Here is a 23082-nt window from a genome sequence, read left to right as displayed (position 1 = left end):
GCTTTGGGGGTTGTAGAGTGCTGAATAGTCTGTATGTACAAAAACTTTAAATAAAGGTTTTCTGTTACCGAATTTAATTTTGTGAATGTGGAATTTAGATAAAATGATAAAATGCATTTAACACAATACTGTTTTTGTACAAAAAAACAAACAGCACACCTTTGTTGTGCTCTTTTACTTTGACATTTCTGGCCGGATGTGTTGTCATGATATGCTAATTGGTGACGCGGTCCAGTGATAAAGCGGCGCAGCGACAGGGGGATGTAGGTAAACTTGTTCCACATGGCCGGTGGAAGTTAGTCCGGTAGTTGTGTCCTGTTCAACAAAGGAAAGCTGCTCAGAGTCCGTCGGACTAGGAATAAACTAACCCAGTGACACAACGGAGACAAACGAGGACACCTTTCATTTACTACATTTTACATAACCATTCCTACCTGTAACTAAAGGTGGTAATGGTCTCCCACGAGTAAAAATAAAGGTGGAAGACGGTTTTGTCTACAAAATGTGGAGCGGCTAATCATGTGTTATTGTTAGCTAAATCGAAGCTAGTTTGAAGGTTTGTCACCACAGTGGCAAGAAGCCTATAGCTGAAACAGACACAGAGTGCTGCAGGCAGCCGGGTAACGTTAAATGGATCCCCAGTTGTGGTGCTGTGAGGGGGACAGGCCTGCCATCCGGAGGGCCTACCGGGACTCCAACCTGTTGAATGAGCGGGTCCTGCACGCTCTGTTGCGGGCAGAAGACAAGTACCTCCCCTCTCCCAACTACTTCAAATGCGTCCAGAGAGAAGTAGCTCCGTACATGAGGCGGATAGTGGCTACCTGGATGTTGGAGGTGAGTTAAAGCCATGCAGTAAATGATGTTACTTGTTGTACGCAGAGAATCGCGTTCACAAAACTGACATTTTCAAAGTTGCTCAGCTTATCTGCAAAGTTAACTTATGTGCTTGGTACAGGAAGGTCTTGGTCAGTTATTTAGAGCCGCTGAACTCGGCTTCCAAGCTGCATTATATATTGTAACTTCTCCAACTTGAGGAGCAGATTCAGACTGCTCACTGCTCACCTACTGTATGTATGTATGTATGTATGTTTTCTTTAAAGGGGGACGGAATTGATGTCGAATTAGTTACAGGTTACTGTAGTGCAGTCTTGTCGATAAGCAGTATTTTAGTTTTTTTCAGTGGTGAGGTTTTTAAATGTTGTTAAACTGGAGAGTTGCTATCAAATACATAATAATGGTTCACTATGGCCATGGTACTGGTTCACAATGTATATTTTCTAAGTACGTGTAGCCTGTTTAAAAAGGCCCACATAACGCTGCCGTGTGTCGATGCTAACTTTACATCAGTTAATGGAGTTGAAACGTAATCATGGCTCCAAAAAACGCCTCTTCACTTTACTAGTGTTAAAGTCATGCGCTCACATGTCAGTTTAATTAACCGCGTGGAAAGAAAAGTCCCAATCCACAGAGAATACATACCAGTCCATACAAGTCATGGTTAAACGACTTAAAAATATTACATTTAGGAAAAATGTCGCGAGCTGCAATCTATGCAGACCACGCGATGCCTTTGTGTTGGTTTGAGGAACTTTCGAGTTCTGAAGTTGTCTTAAGGCTCCCTGTCCTTTACATAGACCTACATTTCTTCACCTGTAGATCATACAGGTACTGGGACACCTTCTGTACTATGAGCGTAACTATTTTGTTAATTGCAGTTTTTCTTGTGTTTGTTAATGAAGTTTGAGCCTAGGTGGTGATGCAATGACAAAACCAGACCACTAATCTGAGATAACACTGTTTATCGTGCTTCTGACTTTGTTCATTTCGTTTTCATTGCTACCACATAGGGCTGCACGATATGAGGGAAATATCTAATTGCAATTATTTTGACTGATATTGCGATTGCAATATGATTCAAGATATTGAAGGGAATGATCATGTTTGTATCATTATTCTCATTTTCATTGACTAATATTAAATCGTAAAAAATTAAAATGATTATAGTGTGGGTTTTTTTAATTTATTTTTTTTTTTTTGCGAGGATCTGTACCAAACAAAGATGTTTTCTGTAGGTTAGGATGTGTAGGCCAGGACGTCTCTTCTTAGCATATGCTTAGCTTCAGCAACTGCTTTTATCAAAATACATGTTAACATTTTGGCAAATAAGGGATACCATTTTTCCCCTCATAGCCTAAGTTGGGAAGTGCCTGGTAGAAAACAAGTCGCATTTCAAATCCATAAAGCAAGCCTTTAACACCCCTTTAAGTCTGGAGTCTGCTGCTCACCCTGAATAAAAACATCTGTTTGGGTTTATCTTAAGTTAGTCTCCTCACCAGTGTTTTTGCTGAAATATTTTCAGTTCATAACATGAACCCAAGAAAAGAAACATATCCTCATATTAGTGAAACTTCAGCCAGCGATGTTTGGTTGGAGTTGGTAATCGGTAATATCTTTTTGATTAATAATTTTCTTTCAGTCAAGGAAATAGTTATGGTAATTTAGTTTCAAATTTCTTAATGTCGTGGCATAAATAACAAACTATGCCGTATTCTGCCCAGTTAACATCAGTGTTTACTGCTGACACCACGTCTTATGATTCACGATCCTTGCCACTACATTCTATTTTTTTTTTTTTTTTTTTTAAACAGATATCCGTGGATATAAAATGGATTTTTAATTTTTGCAGTATACTAATAGAAACTGAATCCTTACGACAGGATTCCTTAAATGTTGTGACCTCTTCTGCATGCAGTATGTGCAGTAAACATGGATTACAGTATATACACAGTGATGCACAGAGCCTGAGCTAGAGCTGGGCCATATGGAGAAAATCAAATATCACCATATTTTGGACCAAATGCATCGATATTGTTGGGTTGACTATTGGTGCTTTCACAAAATGATATCTAGTCTCATATATTGATATCGGGGTTTCTCCCAGAAAAGTTGTTCAGCCCGGTTCCAATGACGTCCCGGCTGGTGCCAGTCCCAGACTGATGGCAGCGTTAATGTAGAGCCCAATACTTTCTGGATAACAGAATCATGGACGGAATCATAAAATTGAGGATTTAAAAAAGCTATAAGACAGCTTTCATAGGGCCCTACATTAAGTCGCTAAAAGCGAACTGGAGAACTACAGTAACGCCCTGCTGTTACTGTAGTTTTAAAACCTCTTACAAACAAACCTCATTACAAATAATTCTCATTTGCTTAGGCCCGGTGGGGGGCAACTTAGGCCCGGTGGGCCCCCAGGCTTGCAATACACTGGGGGAACCCATTGCCCACCCCTAGCCTGAGCACTGTGCCTGTGTTTCTGCCGAAACAGATACTAGAGATGTCCAGATACAGGTACCAGTATCGTAAAAGCCTCAGATTCTGCCTAAAATGCTGGTATCGGTGAGTACAGGAGTTTATGCACCGATCTGGTATCGCATAATTCAGCCCTGAAGAAAATCTACTTTTGAAGTAGTTTATTTCTGTTCTTTCTCCATTTTGACTTGCTGTCAATCTGGATAATAAGAGTGGTGTTCATGTTTAACAACCACGATAGAAATAATATCACATCCATACAGGGTTAGTAGTATACAGTTGTTAAAACATAATCAAAATATATGACCCACTGGTATCAGATCGGTACTCGGTATCGGCCGATACGCAAGTTCAGGTATCGCAATCAGGAAGCAAATAAGGGTATCTGCCATCTCTAACTGATACCAGGGCTTTTTTCTTCAGATTTCAAATCTGTATACTTCACTTATTGGCATGGTTTCATAGGGTAAGGTGACTTTTGGCCAGGGATTGCTGTGGCACTGACCTGGTGGTGGCAACTTATATTGATATTGAAACGGTATTTAATGGCAGTGTTGTCGTCGTCTGGTGTGTCTGTGCAGGTGTGTGAGGAGCAGAAATGTGAGGAGGAAGTGTTCCCTCTGGCTATGAACTACATAGACCGCTTCCTGTCGGTGGAACCCACCAAGAAGAGCCACCTGCAGGTCCTGGGAGCCGCCTGCATGTTCCTGGCTTCCAAACTGAAGGAAACGATCCCGCTCACCGCTGAGAAGCTCTGCATCTACACCGACAACTCCATCACCCCGACTCAGCTGCTGGTAGGTCGCCGTCGCGTTACAACACTGTTAGTCTTACGTCTGGCCCTCACTGAGAGACTTCTCCAACCGAGACCCCTCGCATAACCACATGCATTAATACATTTAACAGTGTTGCACCACACGGTAGGAAACTCTTGCAAGATTATCTTTTAGAACCATCACCACCTAGAGCTGGAACACTTCCACATGTTGCTGTACAATTAACTGTCTCAGAAATAATTGCGATTAACAATATAATTATCTCTTTCAGTCAAATAAAAAAAAAAAATTTACTTTTTTAAACAAATTAAAGTTTTGAATGAATTCCAGGATACATCTTTTGGTTATATATCACTGTTATGTGACCCTGATGATGTAACTGAAACACACAGCCTATGAAGTAAACCACGCCTCTTTATTATCATAACTCTTTATTATCATAGAACATTTTTTTTAACATAATACATTTCTATGTCATTTTTGTTGCTATGAACGTGTATAGGATCAAGTGCCAACAACTAACAATTTAAATAATATAAAAATACGGTTCGACCAGTAATCACTTATGTAATTACAATTTGGCACATCTAAACAAAATCAATAATTACCAGTCATACGCCTTAAGACATTTGCTAATGTTAGCAAATAATTGCGGTTAAACAAAGAAACGGCGGTTATGTAAAAAATGTACAATTGTGTAATAAATGTTCCAGGCCTATCACCACCATGTCAAACCATTTGTGCATTAGTGGGGATACAAAAATCCAAGGTCATCATTATAAAACATTTTTGCCCAAGTATGGCAATGGCCTGCATTTTTGTCTGTCTGCACGCTTTTGTTCAGATCAAGATATCTGGGCAGATTGGTTTGGATTTTATGGTCCCCAGAGGATGACTTTTAATAGTGTTGGTAACCTCTGGGCCGTGTCTTGTAGCCCCAACACAAGGTCTACAACACTTGGCCAGGTCTAAGTATCTTGGAAAAAATGGTGCCATTGTCATGACGTTCACTGTGGACAGTCATGGTCCCCAGAAGAGGATTCCTAATGGTTCTGATGATCCTTTGACCTTTCCTGCAGGGCCACATTAAAGCCACAAATCCCCACAAGCAGACAAAAAGCCTTTGTTAATCCCTGCATCTGTCTGTTTAGATCCCCCTTGAACCTGTCCTTCTGTCCCCCTCTCTCTCTGTCCACACAGCAAATGGAGCTGGTGATTCTGAACAAGCTGAAGTGGGACCTGGCTTCAGTTACTGCTTTGGACTTCATTGAGCACTTCCTGTCGCAGCTGCCGGTTGTGAGAGATCACCGGCCCATCCTCAGGAAGCACGCTCAGACCTTTGTGGCTCTGTGTGCCACAGGTATGCATGCAACTACATTAAAGCTAAAGTCTCTTTATACAAGAGGGGGGGGTTCACAAAGACAGTGACTCTTCAACTGAGGCCATCCTGATGTGTTGTGCAGTATGCTGCACACTGTAGCAGTCTGACACATCAGCACCAACAGAGTTAGTTAAAACATTAAATATGAGGACACGTGGAATAATTAAATCATTTTCTATTTGCTTCAGATTGACATAATGAAGTTGTCATTCATAGTTGAACGTTGGAGGATGGCAGTACAGACATGGCATTTAATCAGCACTCATTTTGTTATTTCAAATGTATCTCCATTTATCTAATCTATTTAAAATGTAACACTTATTGATGTCGATTGATTTAGCATTTTCACAATTTGCAACGTTATGCTCATGTACAAAATATGTTCTATTTTCATTGAACAAATAGAACATGGATATAAGAGGCACCACTAAAAAAAAGAATGGTAGTTACATTTTTAAAAATGCAGTTTTCTGCTGAGATCTAGAGAGAGAGAGAGAGAGAGTCGTGATATGTGGCAGCCTTTTGCAGTGTGTTCATTGCTCCAGTTGATATTGGGCTGACGATAAAAACACTATATATTGTGCAGCCCTACTTCTATGGCTGGGTGATATGGAGAAAATCTGATGTCACAATATTCTCGAATTAATGAATCATTGCATCGCGGTGTGGACGGTTCTGCATTGATGCAGTGAAAGTCAATCGATTATTACCTAATGATGTTACTTGGTGATTTTGTGTTTGCTGCTCTTTTTAGTTTCTGCCTTTTGTCTGCTGTGTTCAGACTTCATATATATCTGACTGCTTGAATTGTTTTGATGAAAACCATGTGAGAAATGTATATTAAATTTGAGGAGATGGCGCATCGGGATTTCGAATCGTATGGAATCGCCGACAGGATAGTCGTAATCAAATTGAATCGTGAGACCAGTGAAGATTCACAACCCTACCGATTACCTCAATGTCAATATTGTAGGGTTGACAATTGGTGCTTTAACAATATATTTTCACTATTAGATTTGAGAGAAGTCTGGTAGTTACATCACTTCACTGTAATGCAGCCTTTAAAACCACGAAAAGACAACACTAAAGCCATATTACAATATCCAAAATCTAAGACGATATCTAGTCTCATATCACGATATTGATATAATACCGATCTATTGCCCAGCCCTACTGTCGGTGGATCATGTTGTAGTCATACAGAGGGGGACAGTACAGGGACATTTCAGCAGTGTGAGTGTTTTGGTTGTAATTTGATTCTCTTTTTATTGTCACTCGCTGTTTTGAAACGTGCCATATTAACATGAAGTTCCGTTGTGATGCTGTGCAGATGTTAAATTCATCGCCAGCCCTCCGTCCATGGTGGCAGCAGGCAGCATGGTGGCGGCGGTGGAGGGCCTGCAGATGAGAATGGTGGGCACGACCATGATGTCTAAGAAACTGACGGAGCAGCTGGCCCAGATCATCAGGAGCGACCCGGTGGGTACATCTGGCCAGGACATGATTAATGCACACACAAGGAGTACGTTTACATGCACGTAATATTCTGGTTCTTGCCCTTATTCCAAAAGAGACAGTACTCCGGCTAAGCTGTTTCCATAGCTTATGAAAATGAATAGTCCACTAATATTCCTGTTAAGGTGTAGCCGTGGAAGTTTTCCACCGGTGGCAGACCTTTTTTTAACCGTGCGTACACAGCCTCCCTAATTCATTCCTTCAACCAGCTTCTTGAAAAGGTCGGCGTTGCGATGTTTGCGCATATCCAAAAACCTGTTGATATCCAAGTCTTTCATAATGTTCAAAAGTAGCTGTGTTTCTTTTCTTTTGAGCATGCATCTCTACTGCAGCCGGACTCACTTGAACTGTTGGCTGGCTGGTTTGTGTTCAGCAACCATAGCAACACACAGCGATGACTCAAGCCATATACTGTTGCGTACATAGAAATAAAGTTGATTGATTTTATTTCTATGGATGCATATTCCGAATGCGCTGTATACATCGCCAAAGAATATCTCTAAATGCCGAAGTACTCCGGCATATCCCACACGTCTTAATCGGAAAATACTCAATTCAGAAAAAGGCATTATTTGGAATATGCTGACCTGAATCAAATTCGGAATATTAGTGTGCATGTAAACAAACTCACTGACACTCTCTTAACTAAGATCCTCTGATTCTCTCTCTCTCTCTCTCTCTCTCTCTCTCTCTCTCTCTAGGACTGTCTGAGGGCGTGTCAGGAACAAATCGAGTCGCTGCTGGAAACCAGTCTCCGACAGGCACAACAACCGCAACACTCGGTTACCATGGAGACTAAGAGCATCAGTGAGGAGCAGGACGTCTCGACGACGCCCACAGATGTCCGGGACATAAACATCTGACAGTTGCCAGTCGCGCTGCTGGAGGAGGACAAGAGAAGCACCCACGTGGACGCTCGTCTTTGACCAGTACAGAGGCACACGTGTGGTGTGTACTCTGGAGCGCTCACGAGAATCTGGACCCAACAACGTGTCCGGACTGTTCATATGAAGTCCAGGCTGAACTGTGGCTGGGGACACCGTCACGTCCAGAACGTTGACAACCTTTTTAAAACTGTTAAGTGTTGCTTCTTATTGGTGAGCAGCAGTTGGATGCACCCACCAACGAGTTGTTTCAAGGCCTAGAAGGCCCGTCTGAACCCACCCCTCCTCCCAAAATTGAAACTGTAGGCCCAGAGACTCGGTGGCGGTTCTAGACCATTTGAAATGGAGGGGCCAGGCTGGGGCACAAGGGTTGCATACATAATAATACACAACAATAAACACAAGAACACTCATTCAGTGTTAACCTACATTTTATTTATCACTGCACATGAACAATATCCTCTTTTTGGGTTAAAGATGTATGAAAATATTTGCTATAGTTAGGCTTAATATTAAATGGGCACTGCCCCCCCCCCCCCTCCCCCCCAGAACCGCCACTGCAGAGACTGAAACTGGTGTGTTTAGATGTTCCTGTACCTGTATTTATCAAACGTCCCAATTGCACCAAATTGTAGTAGTCGTTTGCTAAAAGTGAACAATGAGATTTATCAAGTGGCCCACTTCTTCTGAAGTGTTGGAGTGGACTTGAACACTTCAAACTGATCAAATGGAAAAATGTGGAAAAAAAAAAAAAGCTCCTTTTTAAAGGAGCAGTGCAGGATTTAGCATCTAGTGGTGAGGTCGCAGATGTCAACCAGCCCTTCGCTCCCTTTGAAAGCGCGAGGGATATGCTAAAATGTAGTTACCGCACGAGTCTGGTCGCATCTCGATACTAAGGGTTGCAACGCATCACTGAACTCATGGTTAGGATCGGATCACGGTTTTCAGTTGTAGATCGCATCAATTTTTTTTTTTTTTTTTTTTTTAAAATGCATGGCTTTTCCAGTTCTTCCGCTACTCCAGTAGACATCAGCTGCTTTTAATATGCTCCGTTCACATGAACAGAAAATTGCGTTGCCTGCATCTTTTCTCGGCAACCCTCCATATAGATGTATCAGCCTACTTTAAGTAACGGCGACAGCACACATGTATTTCACACTATTATGGTTTAACTTTGCAATTAATCTGCGGTTCACATGCATTCTGAACCGTGAGTGTTGAACCGTATGGACCACGGATCAACTATGGTCTGTTACACCACTACTCGTTACCTATAAAGCGAGTCGTGTAATTGGCCTCATATTTAGTCACTACACCGTCTCGTAGCAGGCTTCAGAGAACCGCCTGTGTTGAGTTTTAGCCTCTGCCACCTACGGCACCTTCAGGTTACGGTGTTTGGTTTGTAGAAACATGGCGGGCTCATTCTAAGCTAACAAACACAATTCAGGTGGTTGGTTATACACTAATGACAACATAATTATGAATATTGTATTCCATTTCTGCCAATGGACTCCTCCCAATCCTACACACTGTTCTTATATATGTGCATCAGTCTATGTTTTACCTTCACATTACATATTACCCTTTACTGCATTATACAGTCATTTTAAAAACCTGACAGAAGGTGTGTGCCCAGTTTAAGAGCCCTTTCTTGATTGAGCATTTTAGAGTCTTAATATGATATATAATGTAGCTAGTATTCTTAAGTTTGAAATTTAGGAGTAAAAGTGAAGGAGATTTTCATTTTTGACTTTTATCAGTTTGCTAAACACAGGGCCTGCTCAATATGTAAACTAAGAACACCGATACACAAAATGGTAAAAAAAAAAAAACCCGTAATACTGGGTTTACAGTATGAGCTGTAATGTTTTGCTTTAAGATGTGATGGACTTGGAACTGTCAAAACGGAACAGTGGTATCCACATATCATTATCTGTGAGGTTCCTGAATTTGGAGCCAACACAGGATTTGGCTCATATATACCTTTAGTACTGTATATGGAAACCAACCGTCATGAGATCTAATCACTTAACGCAGCGTGATCGTCTGATGTGATGCATTGTAGTGCACGTCTTACACCACTAGAGGGAAGTCAGTTACTTGGGATGTTGTAGCCACCAAACAACCGTCTCAATTTTTGGATCATCTACGGAGCTAACCGGCGTCCAACTGCAGTATCGTCAGATCGAGAGCAAGGGTCTCTGACAGGAATTTCATTACCGGTGTGCATCAGAAGCAAAAGAGCCACAGTAACTATCTAAAGCAATACAATGGATTTTACAGGTTTGAGAGTTATGGAAGACTGTAATGATAGAAACTTTTTTCATTCCACTTTAAGCAAAAAGTCAAAAAAATGCAACAATGTTTCTGTATCTTTTATCAGCGTCTTGTCTCTAGTCACTAGATCAGTGCTGACCCGTTGTCAGACTGGTAAAAACAACTTCTACACACGCAGAAAGTCTTAAAAGGAAAAAGGGATCATGCTGAAGATTATATGAGGTGTTCCACTTTATTCTACTCCTTTTTTATATTTATTATTTCATGTCACTTGACTTTACCGCTAAAAGTTGAGTTTTTCTAAAACAGAGTCTGTTTCTGGATTCAGCTGCTCTTTTAACATTACCAGCAATGGTCTTTGAAGGTACTAAAATTTTGCTTTTTGAAGAGATAAGCCACAACAAATTGATGTACCTACATAGTGGTATGATGAACTTTTTATTTTAATTTTTAGGGTATTGCCCTCAGGACATAAGCTTGTATCAGGTTAAGCCCTAACTTGGTGTTTCAGCTGCTGTCTTAGGATGGAGTGTAACAATATGTATTAAAGGAAAATGATATTAAAGTCTATTGGTGATGTTTCTATCATTTCAAATTCATTTCAAACATTGTGCATCAGTGTCTGCCTGCTGAGCGAGCACTTCGCCAGGTCAAATGTAAGAAAAGGTAAAGTTTGGGGTGCCTGGGTAGCTCACCTGGTAGAGTGTGCCCCATGTACAGGGGTAAAGTCCTTCTCCCTTTTCGTGTCTAAGCTGTCCTGTCAATAAAGGCCTAAAATGGCAACAAAAAAATCAGAAAAGACGATTAAACTCGACTGAGCCAGCAGGATATCAGCGCAGGCTTGAATTTTTCCTTCAATCGGGCTTCAACAGGAGTAAATGAGACAGAACAATAGCAGGGCTGGGTTAATCTGGCACAAAGTGAGAAGAATTGAGCACCCTGGAAGCACTGGATGACGAGAAATCAATGTACCATATACAACCCACTGAAATTTAAATATGATCAAACTTAATTTTTTAAATTCAGATCAGTCATCTGGAAAGGCGCTGTCTTAGCCAATCAAATATAACCCTCTTCTGCCCACCTCAGGGTCCTGGAGGCATAAGAAAAGTCAGAGTATAGTATGTTGAAAAATATTGATAAAGTCATAGTATGTCAAAAAAAGCAAAATAAGTCAGTATATTGTGTCGATAAAAGTTATTGTATAGTATGTCGAAAAAAGCGAAATAAAAATCATAGTATAGCATCGAAAAAATTCATAGTATAGTATGTCGAAAAAATCATGGTATAGTAGCTCAAAAAAGTGAAATAAAAGTCATAATATAGTAAGTCAACAATATAATAATAATATAGTAAGTCAACAAAAGCAAAATAAAAGTCATAGTATGTCGAAAAAGTCATAGTATAGTATGTCGAAAAAAGTCATATAATATCTCAAAAAAAGCGAAATAAAAGTCATAATATAGTATGTTGACAAAAGTCTATGTATAGTATGGTGGAATAAGTCATAAAAACTCATAGTATAGTATGTGGGAAAGAAAGTCAAAAGTCATAATATATGTCAAAAAAGTCACAGTAAAAGTCACATATAGAATAAGAAACTTCATTCATCCGGCAAGAAGATATTAAATGTTTTCACTCCGTTGTAAGTAACAGACAGGCCTGAAATATACACATGGACAGGACATGCACAAATGGACAGGCGCAGTTGGGGGTTCGCTGCCTTTCTCAAGGGCACGTTGGCAGTGCCCAGTAGGTGATCTAGCACCTCTCCAGCTATCAGTCCACACTCCGTTCTTGGTCCACACAGGGACTGGATCTGGTGACTCTGGTTCCAGAGCTACGTCCCTACGGACTGAGCTTCTGTCACCCTCAAATCATAGTATAGTATGTTGAATGAAAGTCATGAAAAGGTCTTAGTTCACTATGTAAAAAAATAAGTCTAGTATAGTATGTCAAAAAAGTGAAAAAAGTCATAGTATAGTTTGTCGAAAAAAGTATAGTATAGTATGTTGAATAAAAGTTGGTAGTTAGAGCAGAGCATTTATTTCAGGTGCATCTCTGCAGCGAGAAAGAAAAAACGTATTAACAACAAATCAAAACATGGACATAAATTGTGTGCATTAAGGACAGTCAAACAACATTAAAGTAAATCAACTCACAGGTCACACACAACATGGTCGATGTGGAAAATGAAGAGGAGGACTGTACATATAGCCTCTAACCCTCCACTCCTTCCCATGCAGGAGTGTTTGATTTAACCACCCTGCCTCAGCTGTAGTCAGGTGGCCTCTGTTTGGGGACTTTTAATACCACTGATACCGAATCTCCCGTGACCCGTCAAACTCAACTGAAAAGTTGGCAAATTGTTGTTAAATTAAAGCCTGTTTAACAAATCATAATCCATTTAGATGCAGTTTGATGTAGTTCAAAACTGCAAAATAATCACAAGGCTAATGATTTAGATTAGATCAAATTTAGACATCCAAACAATAGAATTTCATTTTGCATGTGTGGACTAGGTTTATCAGCACTAGATTACTTGTGTTTACAGACCCAGTGGTGGAATGCAACTAAGTACATTTACTCCAGTTCTGTACTTGAGTCCAAATGTTGAGGTACTTGTACTTTACTTGAGTCTTTTCTTTTCATGTCACTTTCAACTTCTACTCTGCTACATTTCAGAGAGAAATATTGTACTTTTTACTCCACTACATTCATCTGACAGCTTTAGTTACTAGTTACTTTACACATTAAGATTCCTGCACACAAAACACATGTAGTTTATAAAATCTGATTTTGTTTTGTTATAAATGAAACTAGCCAACAATATAACGGCCTACAAGTCCAGCTGAGATGATGAGACCATTAAATACACAACTGGATCCTTTCCACTTTCTGAAATAAATTCTTTATTTTTAATACTTTAATTACATTTTCCTGATGATACTTACTTAAGTAACATTTTCAATGCAGGATTTTTACTGTAACAGAGTATTTTTACAGTGTGGTATTAGTACTTTTACTTAAGTAAAGGATCTGAATACTTCTTCCACCGCTGGCTAGACCTCATGTTAATTATCTGCATTGTAAAGGTGACTCCATATTCCTCCGCTTTATCATACAGAGGTTAAGCTGCCTTTCCTTGAATGCAATCCATGCAACTCTTTATTCTACATCTACAACACATTTAGAAAACCTTTAATTGGCACAATAAAAAACAAGTATAATGTAACACCAAGAACGACCTTAGGTTCCCTTAGTTCGTACCAAAGAGCCGTTGTAAAGAATGGGATCGTTCACAAAGATAACATCACTACTGCTCTTTGCTAGCGTTGTGCAAGGCTTCAGGGCATTCTGTCTGTCTGTCTGTCTGTCCGTAAACAGGAAGAGGCTTTAGAGTTTAGTTTCTGGGAGTGTGGTAACTTCATGTTTCTGCAGCTGCGGTTAACCATACACTTTCCACATATTCCCATTCTTGGCATCATCACAAGTTTACTAATTATCTCCGAGAAGAATATCAAAGTCCCCTCCTGGTGATGTATGGTGAATGGAATCTTGCACACCTTGAATTACAAGATTTCTGAAGCGTTGCTTAACTAAACACGCACAAATGGCCAAGCAAATGTCAATGTTATGACAGAGGTTGGCAGCTTTTGGTTTGATTCAATCCCTTTTGAAAGTCAGACAGAAATAAAGTACTGGAGGCTAAAGTCACTGAAAGTTAAACAGGGACTAGTGCTGGCTGGCTGATAAGAAGCCTGGATATACAGTATAATGGGAAGTAAGGCAAAGTTGGTCCAAAGGTATCTATATGTGCAACAGATGACAAAGTGCATACTGTACACAAGGGTGGAAGGCTTCCTCCTGCCTTCTTGAGTACACACCTATATCAAGTGCATGACGCACGTACGCACTAGCATTACAGCAACACTCTCATTTACTGTATGTTCAGTCACTGTTGCGGGAGAGTAGTCAGACAGCTGCTGGGGTGTGAAAGTTGATCAACAAAACATGTCAATGAAACTGGAAGGCAACATTTTAGTGACTGGGACAAACAGAGGCATTGGTTTGGAGCTGGTCAAACAGCTGGCAGATGGAACAGGAGGGGAGGCTCACATATATGCCTGCTGCAGAACGCCGGACGGAACCAGGGCTGAAGTAAGACACACACACACACACACACACACACACACACAAGCGTTGAAACTAATTCATGGCTTCTCCATGTGGTGTGGACCCTGGACCCATGCACATGAGCGTAACTTTCTAATATGCCCAAGCACCATTATCTCTCTCTATGGGGTTGAAGGTTGGGTTTCTCTAAATACTGGCTCAAAAAATTACTTGTCCAAGTGCTGAGAGATTATTTTTTCACTTATACTATAGCAATACGTTTCTTAAAATTCAAAAATATTATATCACATTAATTTCTACTTATCGTATAGCACATACACAAAGTTGTTTTTGTCCTAGCACTTAATGAAGGTTATGCAATACTTACTCTAAATGATAAATTGGCAATTTGTTTCATGGCTGCACCTTCTATAAAACTGAAATTATTCTCTATGTTTTATCATTTTCTAAGACCTGTACACATACTGTATGCACTTGCTTGTATATCGTTGATCTTGTAGTATGTATTCTTGCATTAGATTAGTATATTCTAAAAAAAATACACTTTGTATAAATGTCTGTTCTGTATTTTCTATGTCTCCTCATCTGTTCCCTCCAGGCCCTGAGAGACCTCACCACTCAATATCCTGGGAAGATCACTATAATCAAACTAGGTAAACACAACACTTCCTCATGTCAGTGTAGATACTTATATATACAGTACACTTACAGAATTGAAACATTACAAAGCCCGGGAGGTGAATACTTGTTTGTGCTCTCGATTTAGGATTAGGGGAAAAATGCTTTGGCTTGTTTGTATTTCTTTAAACCAATCACAACCATCTTGGGCGGTGCTTAGCGGATTTAAGTCTGTCTTAGCTGCATTTACGCTAAGCTTTTCGATCAAATAGCTTTGCAGTTCACCCAAAACACATCAAGCGTCGCTTCATGTGTTTTGGGTGAACTGCAAAGCTAAAAATGTTGCCTTCCAGTTTCATTGACATGTTTTGTTGATCAACTTTCACACCCCAGCAGCTGTCTGACTACTCTCCCGCAACAGTGACTGAACATACAGTAAGTGAGAGCACAGTGTTGCTGTAATGCTAGTGCGTGCGTGCACCATGCACTTGATGGGGCAGATTGGAAAGCTATCTGATTTTTAAGAAAAAGGAAGTGTAAATGCATTCAAGGAGCATTCAGTACGGATTGGAATCTGATTGCTCAAACCACCTACGGAGGTGGCAAATGGGTTTCCATCAAGTCTGCAGAGAAACATGGAATACAGAAAAAAGATCATTCTGTACTGTGATTACCAATTCAGTTAGACAGTGTGAAATCAAAGCAGTTATGTGGACATCCAGTCTGCGGTTGTGGCCTTTGTAGTCCAGCCAGACAGCATGCTCTGCAGTTTGAACATGAAGCACTGGGTGCTCACTTCTTAGCAGCAAACACTGAAAAGCCAAGCCTGTGTTTACCCAGCGCATCAGCACATCCACCTAGCCTTCTGTTTGCATGACACAACTAGAAAAGTGCAGATCTCCCCCAGGCGTGTCTCCCTCTCTTCTCTCAAACAGAGAAGAGTTGAATCTCACTTAATCTTTCAGTCAAGATGGCAGCGAAGATAACAAAAGCGGGCAATATTATATGAGCTAATTTAAAGTTCACTTCACACAGAATAAGATAAACTAGTACACGTTCATGGTTCACGACTAAAACTACTTTTGAACGTAAACATGTTCCACCAAAACAAGTTCCTTCCTGAGGCTATTTAGCAGAGGCACCGTTGCTCCGTCCGGTGCATGACGATTGTGATTCCATCCATCCATCTTCATCCGCTTATCCGGGGTCGGGTCGCGGGGGTAGCAGCTCCAGCAGGGGACCCCAAACTTCCCTTTCCCGGGCCACATTAACCAGCTCCGACTGGGGGATCCCGAGGCGTTCCCAGGCCAGGTTAGAGATATAATCCCTCCACCTAGTCCTGGGTCTCCCCCGAGGCCTCCTCCCAGCTGGACGTGCCTGGAACACCTCCCTAGGGAGGCGCCCAGGGGGCATCCTTACCAGATGCCCGAACCACCTCAACTGGCTCCTTTCGACGCAAAGGAGCAGCGGCTCTACTCCGAGCTCCTCACGGATAACTGAGCTTCTCACCCTATCTCTAAGGGAGACGCCAGCTACGATTGTGATTGGTTTAAAGAAATGCCAATAAACCAGAGCACGTTTTTCTCCCATCCAGGAATGCTGTGTGGACTAGCCAGACCTTCCTTTACAGTGCTGTGGAGGAGGGTCTGGCAATGCGGGACTAGGTGGTGGATAGCTGTATGACGCATCTACCTGATGAAAGTTCACCCAACTCTCCCTCCCTCTTCCTCTCTTTCACTAATCATGCTTGTGTCTTTGACCTCAAACAAGTTGGTTTTGTTCCCTAACCACCATACCTTACCCAAGGTGTGCTCACCACAGTTACCTTCAGTTTGTAGGCACAATAGAGGACATGTGACAAACCTGAACGATATGTCGAAACAAAAGAGTTATTATTACATTTATTTAGCTGATGCTTCTGATAAAAGCAGCTAACAGTAAGTGCATCCATGTGGGAACAAGCCAAACATTTTAAGAATCAGGTGAATACTGTGCGTGTGTGTGTGTGCGCGTGTATGTGTATGTATGTGTGTGTGTGTGTGTGTGTGTGTGTGTGTGTGTGTGTGCGTCTTTGTGTGTGTGTGTGTGCAGACATGTCAGACGAGGACAGTATCTCGGCTGCGGTCCGGGCTGTGAAGGAGCAGATCGGGGAAGGTGGGCTGAACCTTGTCATCAACAACGCTGCTATCAACAAACCGCAGACACCGGCACCGTTATCTGCCACCGGGAAAGAGGACATGATGGAGGTGTACGAAACCAATGTGGTCGGACCATTTCTCCTTGCAAAGGTTGGTTTGTCTTCTCTGTGCTCAGTGTGCACACTCAGACACACGCTACGTCAGCATGTTCTGGGGTCTCATTTATAAACCTGTGTGTAGGATCTTTACTATAAGTGTACGTACGCCCCAAAGCCCAAAATGGCGTACGCCAAAAAAAAGTCAGATTTATAAAACCGTGTGTACGCACACCTGTAAGCAATGTTCCTTTTATTAATCACAGATTACATACAATTGTGCGTATGTGAATCAGCCTCTTATCCAGCCATGTACACGCCAATTTTTAACCATAAATAGTCAATGCAAAGCACTTCGTGAATGCTGATCAGTTTATGAATGACACTGGCAGGTGTTACACCGAATCATGATGATTGGCGCAGAAAAAGCAAAAAACTTCTCAGACGTTCAGGAATTGCTGCAAATTGAATTCTAATTTCTGCCTGTTCTTGCACAGTGTAGGGAAACCTGATCTATAACTACATGCATAACACATCCAAAACGGCAGGCATTACAGCACTCAGGGACAGCTTCGATATACTAGACCTATATGCTAAGATTTAACAGAACTATATATTATATCCAAACAAGCCTTAGTGATAAAGTTGAAGATTATATAATATTTATTTAAAAAAATACTTAGCTGTCTGACATTTCCCTCTGGAAACAGCCGGTTGCCCCCAGAGTGGCGAGGACCTGTATTTGGACCGGGATGGCACGGTTCCGGCACGTTGCCGTGAGACCGGGTTGCTCTACTGGACCTGGTTCAGTACATAGATCCAAGAGCTCAGCTTTAGGGAATCTAAGTCAGCATGTTAGCCAGTCATCGTCGTGGTGCCTGAAGTCTCTTTCTCTCCTGATTCTTCCATTGGGGTTAGTCCTCCTTAGGGCCAGCAGTGCCATCATGCAGCATTACGCACGGGTTCACTGCAGTATTTATATGTTTACAACAATTTGTGATTGTTAACACCTTGCCAACACAGCATCAACTAGTGGTATCCCCCCCCCCCCCGAGATACAATTTGAAGACGTGTAGTGTAATAGGCAAACACACTTTTCTTCATGCAGGTTTGGTCACGAACAGTATTAAAGTCGGACTGATAACGAGGACATTAAGGGTAACGATTGCGCGAGAGCTTAACAGCTGTATTTCCAGACTTTGACATTTGATGATAAAGGCACAGTATTAAAGACAGATATGTAGTTATTTATACTGTGTTCTGCAGTTATCTAATGCTAGGGTATTTGATGCTATCCTGTATTCCATGCAGTCGGGCTATCTCCTCCTCCTGCGCTCCGTAGCGGACAATGTGACGGCGAGACAGCGCCGATTAAACATTAAGAACACATTTTTATTTAAGATTTGAGTTCGAGGTCTTTATAGAACAATTATCACTCAGTACAAGCGCAAATAACACTGCTGGATTTAATATTCATGGTAACGTGGATGATATGGAGTGAAATAATGTGCATGAGGCATCAATACTTGGAAATATTACGAATCGTTATTTCCATTTACTTTCTTACTTACTTACTTTCGTCGCCAATTCCTATTTTGTCTCCAAAATGTGCGTACGCATGGGTCAGAGTTTGCGTGGAGGACCGCACATTCTCCAGTCAAGTTAGTTTTTTTTTTTTTAAATCACAACCTTTGCGTGGGAAGTGGCGTACGCACATTTTCAGCCCCGTTTTGTTCGTACGCCACGTTTATAGATGAGACCTGGGGCCTCATTTATAAAACTGTGCGTAGATTCTATTCTGAAAAATTTTGTGCGCCAAAAAGTCTGAATTTTCGTATGCAAAAACAAAATTCTGATTTATAACACCTTCCGGCGCACACCGGTACGTACTCTTCTCGTTATAAATACGGGCGTGCGTTACCATATGCTGTCCTGCACGAGCCTCAGGCTCCTCCCTAGGTCGTCCCATATTTGTCCTAAAGGACCATGTTAATCAATCAATGTATATTCCAGCCTTGAAAGGAGCCCTTGATCACCAGTCACGAAACGGAAAAATGGGGAAAAAAACACGATTCAGTGATTGTGAGCTCGAGGTGCTCCTAACAGAGGTAGAACATCGGAACACAATCCTGTTTGGAGCCCTTAACCCTTGTAAGGTGTTCATATTTTTGTTACACAGCCTTAATACTTAACAGATTTAGCTCAATTACCAATGATACATACATCATTTATGGTTCATATTTGCCATTTAACCCTGTGAGATCACATTTACGATCAAATGATCATTTTCGTTTTTTGTGAGGAAAACAAGGAAGTTCAATTATTAAAAAGGTAAAAAATACATGATATTATACATTATTGGTGCTTTTTTCTTAGAACTTAATCAGAACAGGTGAAAGTGCTAGAAATGTAACACTTTTGTAACTTTGTGTGGGAATAGCAGGTGCAGAAAGACAACATTCCCACAGACACCTACAATCAGACACGCCCACATACAGACGCACAGACAGACAGACAGACAGACAGACAGACAGACACACACACACACACACACACACACACACACACACACACATACACACCTACAATCAGACACGCCCACATACAGACGCACAGACAGACAGACACACACACACACACACACACACACACACACACACACACATACACACCCACAATCAGACACGCCCACATACAGACGCACAGACAGACAGACACACACACACACACACACACACACACACACACACACACACACACACAGCAGGCCCAGTTAGGAAGAGGACACAGTTAAGTTTCATAGCACCTACAATTATTACACTCAGGTCCAGTAGACCCGAACACCTCATATGTAGTAGTTATGTGTAGGGGGGGGTGTACCGTGTGCAGTCATTGAAAATAAGTTATTTGTTATGTTATTCACAGAAAATGAGCCAAGGCCAATGCGTTTGAGTTAGAATAAATAATAAATAGCATAAGTTGTCTTTATTATTAAAATGTTGAGTGTACTCACATCAACAGATTCTCACTCCCATCTCGTAAAATACGGACGTTTGGTCAGGTGCCTTTGTCGTTCTTATTGACGCTAAAAGTCTCCATTAGCGTCCGCTGCATGGTGTGGGCGGATCCCCTGCCTCTCCCCGTTGCTGGCAGCCCCTCGCCGGGCGCCGCGACCGGCTCTGGGTCGGCTTGGAAAGAACGGGATTGTTGGGTTCAGGAAAACAAAAACTGGGTTGGGTTCGGAAAACGGGGGTACCATCGGAGTTCACTAAAACGCAGTCTACAAAACCTTGGGAGCATTACAAACGATCACACGCGCGGTCAAAACTGGGCACATTTTTACGCATGAGATTTCTTTATAAATCCCGACTTTTGCGAGAAATGTTGAGACGGCAAATTTCAACCTGCTTTACGCAACTTTTTCTTGCGTAACAGGTTTTATAATTGAGGCCGCAGGTGATGAAAAGCTGGAACTGCTGCGTTTTCTTGCAACATCTGACCACAACACTGCCTATACACACATGTCTGGTGTTGGCAATCATCATGTATGTACGTCACTGACTGATTACACATATTAATGTGATTTTAAAAGAAATTATTTTTAAAGAAAAGAAACTTTCAAGGAATGAGATAAAATGACATGATCATCGCATGTGTCTTGGATATATTTACATATATTCACACATATATCTTGATTCGATCTAAGAGCCTGATTCGACTGCCAATCTCACAGTCGAATCATCGCAGTCTGAAAATGTGCTTATGAAACAAAGGATCATTCCATCCAGCCTATATGAGGGTGCTGAATGTCTGATTTTACATAGAACTGCTTGGTTTTCCCCCAATAAATCATTATATATAGCCTATTTACATCTGACACTCCAGATTCTGTATCTTCCTGATTTTTTATCTATATTCCTCATAGTTTTGTTTTATTCTACACTGGCATTTTCACTATTCATTTTACAATTTTAGCAAAGAGACAAAACAAAGACCCAATTCATGTCTGTTATTGTCATGCAATCTGTATCTGTTCATCTTGCATGGATAAGGATGTATATACGGTCTATAATATCAGCCAATAATAATACTGTTAATAACAAAGAAGTAAGGTACTTTCCTGGCTGGAAATTCCACCGGATGTCCTTCTTTTCGGCCGGATGTCCGTTACCTTCCTCTTTCTTTGTGTTGGCGTTCTAACCTCTGGTGGATTTGTGAGGACTATGGTTAACTGCTCCTCAGATCTCTGCAGGGTAAATCCAGACAGCTAGCTAGACTATCTGTCCAATTGGAGTTTTCTGTTGCACAACTAAAACTACTTTTGAACGTACACATGTTCCACCAAAACAAGTTCCTTCCTGAGGCTATTTAGCAGAGGAACCGTGGCTCTGTCCGGCGCATGACGATTGTGATTGGTTTAAAGAAAGGCCAATAAACCAGAGCATGTTTTTCTCCCATCCAGGAACACTGTGTGGACTAGCCAGACCTTCCTCCGCAGCTCTGTGGAGGAAGGTCTGGACATGTTAGATTAGCTACAGCCTGACAGGCATTGTTCAAACATTCAGACCACATCAGCTCCCTTACCTGCTGTCTGTCCGACATGTATGGTTGCACTCAGGTTAATAATGTATTTTATATCTCCTCAGATGTTTCTTCCACTCCTCCAGAGAGCAGCAGAGATGAAGTCAGCTGGAGAGGGTAATGAAGTGGAAACAGCTTGACTCACTGTGGTTTACACACAAACACTCATATATACTATATATATATATATATATATATATATATATATATATATATATATATATATATATATATGACATGCTGCAAATTCCTAGTATTACATTATAGTTAGTATTATAATTATTATTCCTTTGTCATGATGCAAGTCTCATTGTCTCTCTCAGGTGATAAAATGTCCTGCAGGAGGTCGGCCGTCATCAACATCTCCACGCTCATCTCCTCCATCGAGAAATGTCCAGAAACCTTTGCTATAGCACAGATGTACCCTTACAGGACCAGCAAGGTACCAGCGACTGACACTGAATCTACAATTTGATATTTGAAAAAGAAACTATTTAAATTAATAGCATAGCAATAGAGATAGGAATAATGGTCTGTCTCCCCTTGGCTGACCCGCATGGCCCAGACATCCTGGGTTTTAGTCCGCCAGCTGTCATGGTTGTAGGGTAACACTATTACTATTACACTAAATAATGTTTTAATACAATATTTAGCAGGAAAATGGTTGAATTTGAAGTCATTAACACAGGATATCATCTGCTTCAATTAAAGTGTTTGTACATTTTTAAATTGCTGAATGTTTGTGCAACATAGCTCCTGTCCTTTGTGATAGAGCGATGCACACACACACAGACATAGTTTTATTGCCTGTCCCAAGCAGTGACAGAAAGTTTCCTTCGACAGGCTCATTAAAAACACACACACATTTGCAAACATACCCCCAGCAGCTTTACAGTGTCTGTTGTGCTGTTGGTCTCAGGCAGCACTGAACATGCTGACTCGCTGTCAAGCTGAGGACTTCAAGAGTCACAACATCCTGGTGACAGCCATCCACCCTGGCTGGGTGCGCACCCAGATGGGCGGAGAACAGGTGAGGTGATGTAGCGGGGAGAAAAAGCTGCAACAGTGGCCTCTTGAATGCCCCTATGGTAGATAAAATATGAATCAGTGACTTCCCTCTGTTTGTGTGTCTCATCTCCCCCAGGCTCCTTTGACCCCCCTGGAGAGCGTGCAAGGCATGCTCATTACCATGTCCTCACTCAGCAACAAAGACTGTGGGATGCTTCTGGACTGGCAGGGCAACACAATCCCATGGTAGTCGTCACCGTGGCAACCACGCCAGGCCTATACCAGACCAGTTATTTTTGCACAAAAATAAATAAAGAAAGTCTGGCATCTGGGAGTCAAATTAAAAGCTTTTTTTTGGTTAAA

At 41.3% G+C, this 23082-nt stretch overlaps 2 protein-coding genes across 2 annotated transcripts; both read left to right on the top strand.

The window, feature by feature from the left end:
* Nucleotides 1-244: 244 nt before the first annotated feature.
* LOC144522670 (G1/S-specific cyclin-D1-like) lies at nucleotides 245-10725 on the top strand. The gene is made up of 5 exons (XM_078257927.1): nucleotides 245-834; nucleotides 3891-4106; nucleotides 5286-5445; nucleotides 6797-6945; nucleotides 7683-10725. The coding sequence occupies exons 1-5, from the start codon at nucleotides 631-633 to the stop codon at nucleotides 7842-7844; spliced, it is 891 nt and encodes a 296-aa protein (XP_078114053.1). The 5' UTR covers nucleotides 245-630; the 3' UTR covers nucleotides 7845-10725.
* Nucleotides 10726-14048: 3323 nt separating this feature from the next.
* Nucleotides 14049-23082, top strand: LOC144522669 (C-signal-like). The gene is made up of 7 exons (XM_078257926.1): nucleotides 14049-14303; nucleotides 14878-14932; nucleotides 16989-17185; nucleotides 21777-21828; nucleotides 22035-22153; nucleotides 22631-22741; nucleotides 22856-23082. The coding sequence occupies exons 1-7, from the start codon at nucleotides 14157-14159 to the stop codon at nucleotides 22967-22969; spliced, it is 795 nt and encodes a 264-aa protein (XP_078114052.1). The 5' UTR covers nucleotides 14049-14156; the 3' UTR covers nucleotides 22970-23082.

The sequence above is a fragment of the Sander vitreus genome, chromosome 8 (assembly GCF_031162955.1).
Source record: "Sander vitreus isolate 19-12246 chromosome 8, sanVit1, whole genome shotgun sequence".
Classification (NCBI taxonomy): Eukaryota; Metazoa; Chordata; class Actinopteri; order Perciformes; family Percidae; genus Sander; species Sander vitreus.
This window is presented reverse-complemented; position numbering and strand designations above follow the sequence as displayed.